At 44.6% G+C, this 14,627-nt stretch overlaps 1 protein-coding gene and 1 long non-coding RNA gene across 11 annotated transcripts in view; one reads left to right on the forward strand and one right to left on the reverse strand.

Annotated features, from left to right (window-relative positions):
- Positions 1 to 4,195: 4,195 nt before the first annotated feature.
- Positions 4,196 to 8,563, reverse strand: LOC137210328 (uncharacterized). The gene is made up of 3 exons (XR_010936462.1): positions 7,524 to 8,563; positions 5,399 to 6,184; positions 4,196 to 5,306 (listed from the first exon to the last, which is right to left on the reverse strand). It is a non-coding gene; the product is annotated as an uncharacterized lncRNA (long non-coding RNA).
- A 40-nt stretch (positions 8,564 to 8,603) lies between these two features.
- The window catches only part of STAU2 (staufen double-stranded RNA binding protein 2), a 305,414-nt gene continuing 299,390 nt past the window's right edge, over positions 8,604 to 14,627 (forward strand). Inside the window, exon 1 of one of the 10 annotated variants that reach the window (XM_067712055.1) lies at positions 8,604 to 8,731. Coding sequence is in view for 1 of the 10 variants with exons in the window: in XM_067712047.1 (XP_067568148.1) it covers positions 9,347 to 9,383 (37 nt within the window). In the remaining 9 variants the exon portion in view is untranslated. Of the gene's footprint in view, positions 8,732 to 9,261; positions 9,384 to 10,028; positions 10,048 to 14,627 lie in introns of those variants that run through there. The other 9 variants (XM_067712049.1, XM_067712054.1, XM_067712059.1 and 6 more) reach the window with 9 other exon arrangements.

The raw sequence follows: 14,627 nt of genomic DNA on the forward strand, positions 1-14,627 counted from the left end.
GTCCTTGATGTGGGAGCCCCATGCACTGAGCCCCAGCCATATTGGTGAAACCCTGCCGTTTGGGCCACTCAGATGGAGAGAATGAAGAGATGTGATTTGCTGTTTTTTCGGCTGTGTTGGGTCTTGGTTGCTGCGCACGGACTTTCTCTAGTTGTGGCGAGCGGAGGCTACTCATTGTTACGGTGCGCGGGCTTCTCATCGCAGTGGCTTCTCTTGTTGCAGAGCACGGGCTCTAGGCACGTGGGCTTCAGTAGTTGTGGCATACGAGCTCAGTAGTTGTGGCTCATGGGCTCCAGAGTGCAGGCTCAGCAGCTGTGGGACACGGGCTTAGTTGCTCCGTGGCATCTTCCCGGAACAGGGCTCGAACCCGTGTCCCCTGCATTGGCAGGTGGATTCTTAACCACTGCGTCACCAGCAAAGTCCCTGTTTTTTTTTTTTTTTTTTTTAATATTTCTTTATTTATTTGACTGTGCCGGGTGTTAGTTGTGGCATGTGGGATTTTGTTTTTTCAGTTGCGGCAAGCAGGATTTTTAGTTGCGGTGTGAGGGATCTATTTCCCTGACCAGGGATCGAACCTGGGCCCGTTGCATTGGGAGCAGCATGGAGTGTTAACTACTGGACAACCAGGGAAGTCCCTGATGATTGGAATGTTTAAGTGGGTTTATGTAAAGAAGTTGTGTCTCCTTTACCTTCCACAGTGTTTAGTCTAGTGGTGGTCCTGCCAGTGTGACTCTTGGAAGGTCAAGGGCACACTCCTCAGTGCAATTGCAGGCAAATTAGGGAGCTAGGAGCATAGGGTCCCAAAAGGTTGGAATGGCTCTGAGGAGGCATGGAAAACGCCATTCAAACTCAGTAAAGTTTGGTGGTCAAAGTTGGGGTGAGGAGGTTGGAGCAGCCAGGCTTTGAGGTCACAGTGATTTATTATCCACGGACAGCTGGGACTGCCCTAAGGGAAGACATCTGGAGAGATGAGGATGCAGGGCAGGTGCATCCCTGGGCTTAGAGGCTAGAAGGTACTGGATAGAAGTCGTGTATCAGGTCTTAAGAAATGGGGTATGTGTGTGTGTGTTTGTGTATTGGAAGGCAGGTGGCAGGATGGAGGTTAAACCCAGCAGAACCCTGTGGGGATCCTGGGCATGGAAGCCTTTCTCTGTCTCCCGTTTCTTGTTTGTAGGGGATAGGCTTTAGCCTCCATGACCTTTCCTGAGTTTCAAAGGTTCAAACAGTTGCTAAACACGGAAGGGAGGAGATGTGGAGACAAGGGAGGAACACTCAAAAGAAACAATAGTGCAGCCTTGGGGCAGGGTCCTTGTCCTGGTCCTCAAGGGATACACATGACAATATCTTTAAGCTCTTCTACATTCCTAAAACCCCCAACAAATGGAAGATGTTAACTACTTGATGAAGCATTCTTCATTCCAGAGAAGATCCCAGTTTGATAACCTTGAGAACCACAGAAACGCATCAGGAGACCACCTGAGGCCAGATTAAAGGAGCACAGGCCCTGCACACACCCCGATCCTTATCAGCAACCCCACCCTTGAACCATTGTTATAAAACTCCTCACCATATCCCCCTGGGTTGGAACACACAATTTTTGAGGACACGAGCCCGCTATGCCCCCCTTTGCCTGGCAAAGCAATAAAGCTATTCTTTTCTACCTCACCCAAAACCCTGTCTCTGAGATTCGATTTGGCACTGGTGCACAGAGGCCAAGTTTTCAGCATCAAAGGGAAACATGCTGGAACTTGGGCTGATGAGGCAGACAAATCCTCTGGCCCTACACAGCAGCAGGGGTCCAGAGTGGCACCAGACGATCTTAACACCCGAACAGATGTCACTGCCACTGGCAGGTGGAGGGGAGGAAATAAATCTTTTCCCTCTACCCTTCTAAGTTCTCAACTGGGACCCCTCTAATAAAAGACAGATTAACAAGAGAAAAGCAAGTTTATTTGATGCAAATTTTATGTGACACAGAAGTCTTCATAAGGAAATGAGGACCCAAAGAAGCAATTAAACTTGCGTGCTTTTAAGCTCGTTTTGATGAAGAGTGGAAAGTCGGGGAAAGATGTGATGGGACAGAGGTTATGAGGTCAGTGGAATAAACTGGCTGAAACTTAGCAAGGCCTGTTCATGCGGATTCCTCTCTGCGTCCTTTCATCTTTGTGAGATAAGGATACTCCTTCCCTCTGGGTATAGAGGGAGGACACATCTCACATATGACCTGTTCCAGGGGAAGGTCAGAAAGTCTTGTACATGCTGTTTCTCTCTCAAGTTCCTTCAGCTTAAAATATTCAATATGCCAAGCTTCCATATTTTGGGGTAGCCCCAGTCACAGACATGTACATTGAATTAGTAAATGAACAAATGACTTGCGTCTGCCGGTGATACAGGGGTGGGGCTGGGAGAGGAAGGAACAGCCTGTGCCCTGGGTGATGTGCTCTCCTGACGTTGCCAGTCGGCCTGACCTTGTCTGGCTGCCTTCTGCTGGTCCCTCCCTGGCAGCATGGCGCACTGCCAACTGCATAGAAACACAGGGTGACTAAATGTACAATCACACGTTACTGCCTGGGCCTCTCCTCCAGCGTCCAACCTACCCCTTCCTCTCTTCTGCTGCTGCAGCTGTTGACTGCCTAAGTTGCTCGAAGCCTCCCCCTTGACCTAGGGAGGAGAGTGGACTAGAAAAGTGTGTGAAGTCCTCTGGAACCTGGTTTCTGTGATCTCCATCATTCAGGTGTGCAGCTGTCTTCAGTAGTTGAGGGAGGCGTTTGATGGGTGAAGAAGCTGTTTTGATTCACGCAGACCCAGGTGTCCACGGAAGGAAATTTTCAATGTCACCTTTATTTTAACGCAAGAGCAATAGAGTGAAAAGACAAGGTAATGTATTTCAGTGAATGTGCGGAGTTTTAAATGTGACCCTAAAGTTCTTTGACATGCCTGCCATGGAGGGTCGGAGTCAGGTCTTGCCTTGAATGTGGGCCCTGTGACTCTCTGACCAACAGAATATGGCAGAATTTGCAGCACATCTGCGCCTGCTTCTGGGCCCAGGCCTTAATAGTGTCCTTGACTTCCTGTTGTTTGGAACCCAGCCACCATGCTTTGAGGAAGCCAAGAAGCTCCACAGGCCACAGGTAGGTGTTCTGGCTGACAGCCCCAGACGAGGTCCCAGTAGATGGCCAGCATCAACCACAGGTGTGAGTGAGTGCGTCCTTACGTGATTCGGGCTCCCAGCCTGTGAGCTGCCCTAGCGGATACTGCAGGGAGTAAGGACAAGTCATTGAGCCTTGCCCAAAGTGCCTGAACTAAATAAACCACTGTTGTTTTAAACCACTAATGTGGGGGATGTTTATTGATTCACTTATTTACACGCTGCACTGCTTGTGGGATTCTTAGTTCCCCCGACCAGGGATTGAACCCAGGACAGGGCAGTGAAAGCACCAAGTCCGAACCACTAGACTGCCAGGGAATTCTGTGGGGATGGTTTATTATAACTACCACATACTACTAATTCAGAATGTCATCAACAGTTACCAAAGAGATGAAAGAATGAGAAGGTATAAATAGCTGGAATGTTCAGTTTTTGTCTTCCTTTATAAATGGGAAGGGAGAAAGAATAATGAAGTCTTTTGAAAAGGGGATGGGGGTGACAATAAGGAAAGACAGACGACAAGGTGATTGCTAAAGGAGGTCTTTCAAAACAGACACAAAATAAGTGTTGGAAGAAAGCATTGAACTTATTTAAGAAGCAACACCTGCCACCCCCCCACCCCCTGTGTTCAGAGATGTTACACAGTTATTCCATTGCAAGGAAATTTAAATAATTATAAACAGGGCACAAAGAAAAGTATCAGAAATTTAGGGTAACAATGGTGTAATAAAGCCAAATTATAAATTCTCTCTCTGAAATTTTCCCCACACTATCAACCAATTTTCTGGTTCTCTGGACACCAACTTAATGAGAAAACTGTTTTTCTTTACTATTCATACCAACATTTCTAATACCAGATATATGGATTTCTCTGGGTCTGTTATTGTCACTGTAAGCATCTTTGTTGCAAACATTTTTACGGCACAACTAGTTGGCCATAAGGCAAATTTGCCATAAAACATAAAATCATGAAAAATAAAATGGGACATCAAAGAGGACATAAACATAAAACATGAGAAATGAATAACAAAATTAAAAAGACTTTATTGCAAAATACAAAATAGTTGTATTTAAAACGTGTGTAGATGCATGGCAATACTTCACAAATAACTGATTTTATTTTCTAGGTTGTACCTAAGCACTTGCCTTCCAAGTGTTTTGTTCAGAGTATCTTATACTATTTTTTTCTTCTTGATTTGTCTCCTTGTTCAGCATTGCATCTTCCTTTTTGCTAATATTTCTTCCTTTATTGAGAGGTATCAGTTTCCAAATACTAGGATGCATATTTGTTTTTTTTTAAATCAACTTTTATTAATGCATGCCAAGATTACATTAGATTTCTTTTAATATTTATTTATTTATTTAGGCTGCGTTGGGTCTTCATTGCTGCGTGCGGGCTTCTCATCTGTGGTGGCTTCTCCTGCTGCAGAGCACGGGCTCTAGGCGCACGGACTTCAGTGTTTGCAGCACGTGCGGGCTTAGTTGCTCTGTGGCATGTGGGATCTTCCCAGACCAGGGCTTGAACCCGTGTCCCCTGCTCTGACAAGCGGATTCTTAACCACTGCGCCACCAGGGAAGTCATAGGATGCATGTTTGTCAGTGCATATTTGTGTTGTGAAAGTCTTCTACACTGTTGTGTGTTCTTGGTGTGTTGTCACATGTCCGTTGACAGATGTTCCAAAGTTCTGAGAGAAATGTGGGTTCAACTCTGCACCTTTGGGGCCCTCGGCCTCTTTCTTCTCCAATGTAGTGTGTTTCAAAATAAAAAGTCAACTCTTGGGGCAAATCATTGTCCCCTGTCAGCTCAATAAAGCCATCGATAACATCACTGACTGGAAGAAATGCGAACACTTAGTGCATTTAATTTTTGTGTTAAATTCGGCACCTGTTTCATAGTGCAACTTTTCTCCAATATCAATGATTTTGTGGTAAATGTTTTTTGCCATACGAAATGAACGGCCAGTTATAGTTGTATTCAGGTATATGGTAGAGAAAGCGATGATACTTGCTTTCTCAAATTCGGTCATTGAGGATTCAGGATCTAATGTGGGACATAGATTCATTAAAATCTGCTGTAAGTCTCTTCAGCTTTCCCTGGAAGTAAAACGAACAGATGAGGGACGCTGCCATTTGTTATTAATACATGTAAGGTATATAACTGATAGCACATATCTGCACTATATTTAAATGTTCCATCACATGCCCAGTCCTTATATTTCACCAAATCATCTAACCCAGATTCTGTGCCACATATCAAAATTTTGCCCACATCATCTTATCCTCTATTACATAGCAAAAAATGTTCACCATTTTCAAGAAACTTATACTCATCAGGAATTGCATAACCATTTCTTTTTTGGGGGATAGGAGGAGTTGATTCCTCTTTTGCCTCCAACTTCTAACATTGCAATGATAAATTTGGTAAAGATGGCATTAGAGAACCAGCTGTTGTATCTAAATTGGTTAAAAAATCAATACTTAATGGATTATTCAAAATATTTATTGAGCAATATGTTTGATAAGACTTAAAAGAACCTCTGTACACTTTATTAAATAAAATTTTGTTTCCTTACTCTTAATGATTATATTTGCAATGTAATTTACTTCTACTGCTTTTTAGTACAGTGTTTAGGTAGCTGATACTCTAGTAACTATTTTGACCTCATTATTATGAAAAAAAAATTGAGTCCCAGGCAACTGATATATTAGTGAGCAGGCAGATACACTGGAAATTTCCAGAATGGTATTCTAATATAGGTAAAGGACTGGGAAGTGTTTTTTATCACACATTTGTCTATTCACTCATTTCTCTGTACGTTTCACGGGGACGAAGACTTTGCCGATTATTTTCATTGCTATATATCCCTGGGCTGTGACTAGTACTTGGTATATAGTAGGTACTCAGTAAATGTTTGTCAAATTCACTAATCCATTCATTCAGCCAACATTTGTTGATCACCACAGGCACTGTGCTAGATGCTGGAGAGGAAAAGATGGGGGAAATCTTTGTTCTTGTCTTCAAGGAGCTGAGGTATACTGGAAGAAACAAATAATGTGTAGTGATAAAAATATGTTTAGATATATGTAAAAGAGAATAACATACAGTGGGTGCTGGGGGACGAGATGAATTTTACAGGAAAATAGATGTCAGGAAGGGGTTGTTATAAGAAAAGAGAGGACATAGCTGGAAGAGAAATCATGTTTTGTGGTTCTAGAATCTGTCCTATTCAAATTGCTCAAACCTGACCCTGATGAATTTGAAAGCATTATCCTTTTCTGATGGTTGAATATTTGACTTCAATGGTTCCTGGTAAAGACACATGGATAAATCTGTTGCTTTGTTTTAATCAGCTTCTAATAGGACCATACCTCTTTAAATATCTATTTTTTTCAACTCCTACACAAACATCTCATTTTAAAGTTAAATCCCAAGATCATAGATTGACATGTGGATTTCCATGCCACTCAGGTGATTTCATGTCCTGATGCTATCTACACACCTTGAACAATTGAAAGTGCTGATTCAAGCTCCAAAACAATTTTCTCTCTGATAATTATGGCTTCTAAAAATTCATCCTAGGGACTTCCCTGGTGGTGCGGTGGTTAAGAATCCACCTGCCAATGCAGGGGACACGGGTTCGATCCCTGGTCCAGGAAGACCCTACATGCCGCGGAGCAACTAATCCCGTGTGCCACAACTACTGAGCCTGCTCTCTAGAGCCCGAGAGCCACAACTACTGAAGCCTGAGCACTCTAGGGCCCATGTGCTGCAACTACTGAAGCCCATGCCCGCGCACCGCAACGAAGAGTAGCCCCTGCTCGCCACAACTAGAGAAAAGCCCGCATGCAGCAATGAAGACCCAATGCAGCCAAAATAAATAAATAAAATTCAAAAATTAAAAAAATAAAAATTCATTCTAAGGGTTGGTGGGTGGGCCGGGACGCTGTGGCTCCAGGGCTGGGGGTGCCCAGGCAAGTCAGCTGGAAAAAAAATAACAAAAAATAAAAATTCATTCTATTTGGGGTTTAAATGTAACACGCCCATGGTCTCCTAGTTAGCAAGTGGATAACCAGAGACTTAAAATCCGTTATAAGAAAAGTTACAGTGGAGATAAAGTTTTCAATTAACTTTAATGACCTGAATAAGAGGGAATGACATTTCTGAACACTTCAGAGTCATTTCTAAAAGCATAAACTCATCTATTTATTCCAAAAGCATTTACTTCCACCCCCTAGCTCTTGGATGCTGGGACTACAAAGATGAATGAGCTACAGAGCCTGGCCTTAAAGAATGTACTGTTTGGCATGTGGAATCAGGCTCAAAAACACTCTAATGTACCTACTATGTCAGAAGAGAGAGAACAACAGCACTGACCTGCTCAGAGGAGGTAGAGAATGCTTTCAAGGAGGTGATTTCGGAATGATCTGAAGGACGACTTGCTCATTGGGTGAAAGGAGGATGGAATGCAGGGAGAGCGAGTAGCCCAGGAAAGGCACAGATGTGGGAGGCTTGTCCTTTGATACCGCTGGTGTGAAGGGCATGTACTCTTTCATTCAACAAGTATTTGAATGCTAGGCTTGAGCTAGAAGTCATTAATCAAGGACTGATGCAGATTTAGGGAGGATGCACCACGTTAAGTTTGAGGGAATTGGCAGATGTGAAAAGAGGGAAGGAGCATAGGAAAGAGTTCCAGGAGGAAAATGTAGCAGGTAGCTGATCTCTTTCCATGGGAGATTTAGCGCATGCCAGGTCCTACTTAAAGGGCTTTATACATACTATCACATTTAAATACATGTTATCACATGTTATCTCCTGTTGAACAAAAGAATAAACTGACTCATTGGGTAAGTAACATGTCCATGGTCTCCTACTTAGTAAGTGGATAACCTGGCCTGGTTATCTAATTCGAACGCCCTTGCTTTTAACCACTGTGCATACTGTCTTCCCAGCTGTTCAGGAGAACTATCGGTTTTACGTGATGACTGAAATCACAGGCCTGGTAGACATTTCTCAGGCGGAGAATCGATACTGGGAAGCAACCCTGGGAATAATAATGCAAATGGATAAATTTGTGAAAACACAGTAATAATTCTATTTCTACACTTACTTTATTGCCACATTATTTATGATGCCATTTACTAAATGGAGTGTTGAATTTCACTGGGCTTAACTGGGTTAAAGTTATCCAGACATCAGTAACCCACATCAAAACCAGGACGACTCAAGAAGTAATTCGAGTTTTCTGGCACTCCTGCCTCAACAATCTAGAATCTAGGGCACTGTTCTAAGATGATCCTCCTTTTTGGTTCGAAGGGTTTCTTTTTTATGATTTTTTTGGCTGAGGAGGCTGTCTGGCCACGCTGCGGATCTTGGAGTGCAGGTGATTACTGACCACTAGTGTTTTCCGGGCGAGACTGTGGCGCTAACCCCCTCCCCTTTCCCCCCCTTCCCCCTCCTCCTCCCAGGCTGGAAAGGTGCAGGATCCGCTAAACCGTGCTTCGCACAGTGGCGGCCGGAGCAGACGCGGGATGGTCGCGCGCCCCCAGCAGAGCAAAGGGGGGCAGCGAGAAAGCCTGGGGAAGGTACGGGAGGGGAATCGGGGTGCGGACACCACCTGGAAAGAGCAGAGGTTCAATTGGGCGGGGGAGGCATTTGCCGAGTGCAGGTGTGGAAGAGGCTGCCCCAGGCCCACCCTTTGCAGCCGAGGGGGCGGGGAGCCGGGCCGGAGACCCGGAGACTGCGGACGGGGCGCAGTCCTTGGGCGTTCCCTCGCCCTCCTTCCCAAGGCCCCGGGGGATGGCCCCTCGCTCCGCGGCCCGGCCTGCCGGCGCCAGCACCGCAGCGCCTGTAGCGGCCGCCGCTGCGGCGGCCCGCCGGCCGCCAGGGGGCGGGAGCGGCGCCGCGAACAATGGCCGCGCTCGGCCGCGGACCTGCGAAAGGAAGAAGGGAGGGAGGGCCGGCGCCGGCACGCGGCGCGGGTCTGCGGGGGCCGGGGACGCGCGCGCCGGGCAGGCTGGGGAGCGAGAGCGGCTGCGTCGGCGGGGGCGCGCGGCGCGGGCCCGGGAGGGCGCGGCGGGAGCGCAGGGGAGGCGGGCGGAGGCGGGGGGAGGAGGCGGGGGGCGGGGAGCCCGAGGGGTGGAAGCCGGCAGCGGCGGCGGCGGCGGCCGAGCGGGGTCAGTTCTCTGTAGTGTTTGCCAATGTTGGAGTCGTCTGCAAAGTGTCCCCGGCGAGAAGGTAAATACCCTTGTGGGGGGCGTCCGGAAGGCCCCGACTTCTGCCCCGCTGGTGGGGGAGACAGAGGGCGCTGGGGAGCCCTGCGGGTCCGCGGCGCGCGGCGAACCCGGAGAAGAGCGGCCCCTTCGCGGCCTCCCCTCCCCCGCGCCTTCCCTCCCTCCTCGGGCTCTCTCCGGGCGGGAGGGGGAGGGGAGGAGGATGGCGGGGGCTGGGGAGCCGGGGAGGAGACGAATGAATTGGGGGGGGGCGTGTGTGGAGGGGGTGGGACGACACAGGTGTCCAGAGGGGAGGAGCCGGGAGGAAGGCGAGGATGCCGGCACAGACGGAGGGTGGAGGGGTGGAGGGCTGGGGGGGGGGGGCGGCAGGGACCTGGGAGGTGGGGTCGTTGGGGCCGCGGTGGGAACGGCCGGAAGAGGGGACCGTGGGTGGAGCGACGGTGCCGGAGAGGGAGGGGGAGGGTCCCTGTGTGGGGGAGGGCAGGACTGGGGAGGGGAGGGGTCAGAGGAGGGGAGATGGCGGGAGGCCCATCCCTGGAGGGTCTGCGGGCCATGGGCCTGGGGGCGCAGGGGGAACGGCGGGGCGGGGGCGCGCCAGGGGCTGGTGGTGGTGGCTATTTCTGTATAATGGGCAAGTGATAAATACGTAACGCGCCGAAATGGGGAAGGTAGGTGGGGCAGAGGGGGCAAAATATATCCTATGACAGGCAAGTTCGGCCGTGGCTCTTACGAACTACCACGGTGAGGGCTCGGCTTAAAGGGGTGGTTGGCAGTTAATGACCTTGCCGAGGTGAAGGCAGTTGGGCGAAGAGACAAAGATCAGTTACAGAATCCGCTGTGCGAGGGCAGAGCCTCCAGCCCCTCGCGGGGCGGGCCGGGGACTGTGGGGATTGTGTCGAGGCGGGTGTTCCGCGGAGGCAACTGAGGAGACGCTGAGCTGGGATTCTTCGGGGGGGGGGGCGGGCAGGGATAATGGCCTTGGGTTCTGGAAGTCCCTGGAAATATGTGCAGAATTTTGCACTTGCGGAGAATTTTCTTCGGAAAGGGTCTTTCCTTGGCGTGACGTCCCGCCGCCCCTTCCCCAGAAGGTTTAGAACTACTTGGGTAGAGAAGGACCGTTCACTTAGGGAAATGTACTGAAGGATTTTAAATTGGGTGGTTCCTCCAGAAAGGATAGAGACGATCTTTTAAAGGTGTTTCACTGTTAGCTGAAAACCTTTATTTTTAATGTTTGATTTCACAATTTTGAAATTTGAACTTCTTCTGAGCATTACTTCTCTTCTGATGCATCCTTGTGATTTAAGGGAGCATGATGAACATTTGAAATCAAAATTGTGATGGGCAGGCGAGTTAATAGTAACCTTGTAGGAGAAAAGATTGCAGCATTGTTCCTGGTGGCTATTTCTTCTCCGTCCTTGCTTTCTTAACATGATTCACACATACTGTTGTGAATTGAGCTGTAGTAGGAAAAAAAAATCTTTTTTAATAAAGCCATCAAAACCCAGACATTCTGCATCTCGATTGTTTTGTAAAATGGCAAGTTTTTCATTTTTCAGTTTGCCTATGTTTTACTGCAAAACAGATAACACATACCACTTGAATTGTAGATTTGCTGCCGTGTGCAGCAGGCCTGTATTAGATTTGTGAAACACTTAAACGCCAAACTATGTGATGTCTGTTTTTTTTTTTTTTGTCCTGCTATGTTTTCAGCTCAAGGCACCATTGCCACGTTCCATTGCATGGCAGTGTAGTTGAAATTTATTCCTAAGTGATCATGAGTTGGTAGGATATAGTGCAGATTTCCTCACACATCACTAAATTTTTCCTTAAGAACCTGTGTTTTTTGTTTGTAAAAATGTTGCTGTATAATCCACGTATGTACTGTTAACTTCAGATATACTGCCACTTTTTTTTTTTTAAAGATTTTATTTATTTTTTGGCTGCGTTGGGTCTTTGTTGCTGCGTGTTGGCTTTCTGTAGTTGCGGCGAGCGTGGGCTACTCTTCGTTGGGGTGCGTGGGCTTCTCATTGCGGTGGCTTCTTGTTGCGGAGCACGGGCTCTAGGCACACGGGCTTCAGTAGTTGTGGCACGCGGGCTCAATAGTTGTGGCTCGTGGGCTCTAGAGCGCAGGCTCAGTAGTTGTGGCACACGGGCTTAGTTGCTCCGCGGCATGTGGGATCTTCCCAGACTAGGGATGGAACCCATGTCCCCTGGATTGTCAGGCAGATTCTTATCCACTGCGCCACCAGGGAAGTCCCTGCCATGTAATTTTTAAGTTTCAGTTTTTTATTTGGAAGTAACTTCAAGTTTACAGTAGAGTACCAAGAATAAGAATAATACAAAGAATACTCATGTAACCTTAACTCAGAGTCACCAATTTATCATTTGCTTTCTCTCTGTCACACACATAATATTTTTTTCCTAGATCATTTGAGGGTCAGTTATGTACATCATGGTCTCTACTCCTACTTACTTAAGCATGGAAAACCATATAAATTTCACATTTTAGCTTACTTGGCTTGCCTGGAATGAAATTCTAGGAAGGAGTGGCTTGGTCTGATTTTCAACAAAGAATAAGAATATCAAAAATATCAAAGGTGTTCATCACCATTATTAGTATATAAATAATATAGGAATTGAGGCTGAGTGGTTTTCCTGTGTTAGGATCAGGTTCTGGAAGATACAATTGGCCGGTGTGTTGGGGTTTTTTCCTTGTAGTTAACCTCCTCTTTACTTCTATTACTCTGTTTTCTTTTCTTTTGTATACTTTGAGCACTGGATATCTGATCGTTTATGTATGCAGATCATAATAAAGAAAGGGGAAAAGTCTAGATATTGCAAAATTGGGTTTTGTTAATATTAGACTGAATAGTGGGAGACAGGCTTAGTATAATCAAATCATGTATAGATATACTTGTGCTTCTTCTAGATACTCAAGAAAATATTAGATGAGTGTCTAGAATCCATAGTAATTATAATTTATATTTGTGTATGATTGATTTTGAAGAAATCCCTGAAGTTCTATATAGAATCCTTGCCATTATGTTGTTTTAGAGGTCAAGCCCTTTGTTAAGGAACATTTTTAAGGAGTCGAGCTTTTATTTATAGTTTAACATATAATGGAAAGAAGGAGACTTTGAACCAGACAAAACTGAGTTTTAATCCTCAGTGTGACTGGGGAAGTAACCCAACTTGTAGAAAAATGGGGATAACACCTGCATCCCAAGGTGATGAGGATTAAATGAGCTAATATAAAAATGGCAAAATATGGCACCTGGTATATATAAAATTGGTGTCTGGTAAATGTTAGTTTCCTTTTATTCTTAGCTGGTATTATGTGGGGTTTTTCACTGGAATGGTTCATGGAGTGAGACTTCTATATACTTAGAATATTTCATAGGCTCTTAGGAGATAGTAAAATTTATACTAAACAGTTTTGATTTTCTTACATAAAAATAATTTTGGGGGGTACCTACTTTAAAAAAAAATTAAAATGAAAAGCTTTTTTTAAAACACTTTTTAAGGAGCCCATGAATTTTTTAGAGTAAGAAGCTTTGAGTTGGTGTTTAGTTTTGTAGTAGTTTGGAGTGTAAGAATGGGGATAGTAAATGTTTTTGCTTTTCATATTGTCAGGTAAGACATTTAAGAGAGGATTGCCTGTCAGTCGTGGGATGGGTGCCAATATAAAATTTATAGATATGTTAATTTAATAATGCCATTTTATAAAGCAGGATTTAATTGTTGAGGATTTTATAGATTTAACTTTGCACAGCTTTCAATTAATCAGATGAGCAAATTGTAATTCATAATAAAAGCAGTGAGTGATATCAGCAGTACATTTCAGATACCTGTTGGACCTTTAATTCTTCATGAGTGGCAAGTCTTCTCCAGTGAGTAGTGCCTTCTCTCCATAAACTGCTCTGCCTGTTTTCATTTAGTAGCTTGGAACCTGGAACTGCATGTTCTAATGTGCCTGACTGGATATCACTGTAGGGCATTTTGGGGACGTGTGAATAGGTTTTTCTAAAAGTACACAGTTGTAATTGGAATGAATGGTAGCTGGAAACTTTTGACAGAAGAGGAAGAGGTGGATTTTATGAAACCGTGGGTAGTATAAAATGCTCTGCATTTTATTGATATGACTTGATATTTTATCAAATTCTTTTAAATATAGGACAGTAGACCTGGCATGTCTTTAAATAAGACATGAAATGTTGAAGAGATGTGCCACTGTGGGCATTCCAAATTGCCTATGGTATAGTTATAATCTTTATATTGATATAGATCTAATACAACTTGTTTGTGGACAATAATGTGTTCAGAATTTTTATCCAGTTACCTTACAGAGTCCTGTTACAGACATATTAGTTTCATGTTTTAACGTATACAGATTTTTATAACTGTGAAGGAAAGGCTTACGGAATATTTTAAATTGTATGGTCAGTTTTGAGTGAATACGTGCTTTCATTTGTGCTTTTTCATAAAACTGCTTTATGTATACCAGAAGATCAGAACTTTAAAAAATGTACCCCTATATCTTATTGTGCCTACTTCTCAGGATCAGCCACTAGTATTACCAAAATCTAATACTGAAGAAACACGTACAGGTCTATAGACAAGGATTTGTAATTTTTAGAGGCTTACATAAAGTAAAAACAAAATGAGATTTCTCAAATTTGGTAAATTCTTACTAAATAATGTTAAATTCTGGAAAATAAGGGACATTAGATCACTGAGATGCTTTTAGTTGTTTGTTCATGTTCTGATGTCCAAATGAATTGTTTTCAATTAAAAACAAGAAAACTGGTTAGGTTTGTAGTTTTAGTTGTAGATAGTGTATTTTAATACCATTTGATTAATGCTACACTTTTTAATGATGTCATCTTTTGAATAGAGTGTAAATGTTTAAGTTTCATAATTTACTCCTTTCAAATCCTGTTATTCATTTGCTCATGTTGAACAGGGAATTGACTTTTTTGGTCTACCTAAATATATTAATTAATACCATAGAATTATAGAATTTGAGTTGAACGGAAGTATCTTATTTATTGTTACAAATTACCCCAGAAATTAAGAACTTAAATATTTATTATCTCAGTTTCTGTGGGTTAGAAATCTGGGTGCAGCTTATCTGGGTGCCTGTGGTTCAGGGTCTCTTAGGAGGTTGCAGGTAAGCTGTCTTTGGGGCTGTAGTCTCATCTGAAAGCTTGATTGGGGGAAGATCTGCTTCTGAGTCATTCATGTGACT

Source organism: Pseudorca crassidens, chromosome 17, assembly GCF_039906515.1.
Source record: "Pseudorca crassidens isolate mPseCra1 chromosome 17, mPseCra1.hap1, whole genome shotgun sequence".
NCBI classification, from domain to species: Eukaryota; Metazoa; Chordata; class Mammalia; order Artiodactyla; family Delphinidae; genus Pseudorca; species Pseudorca crassidens.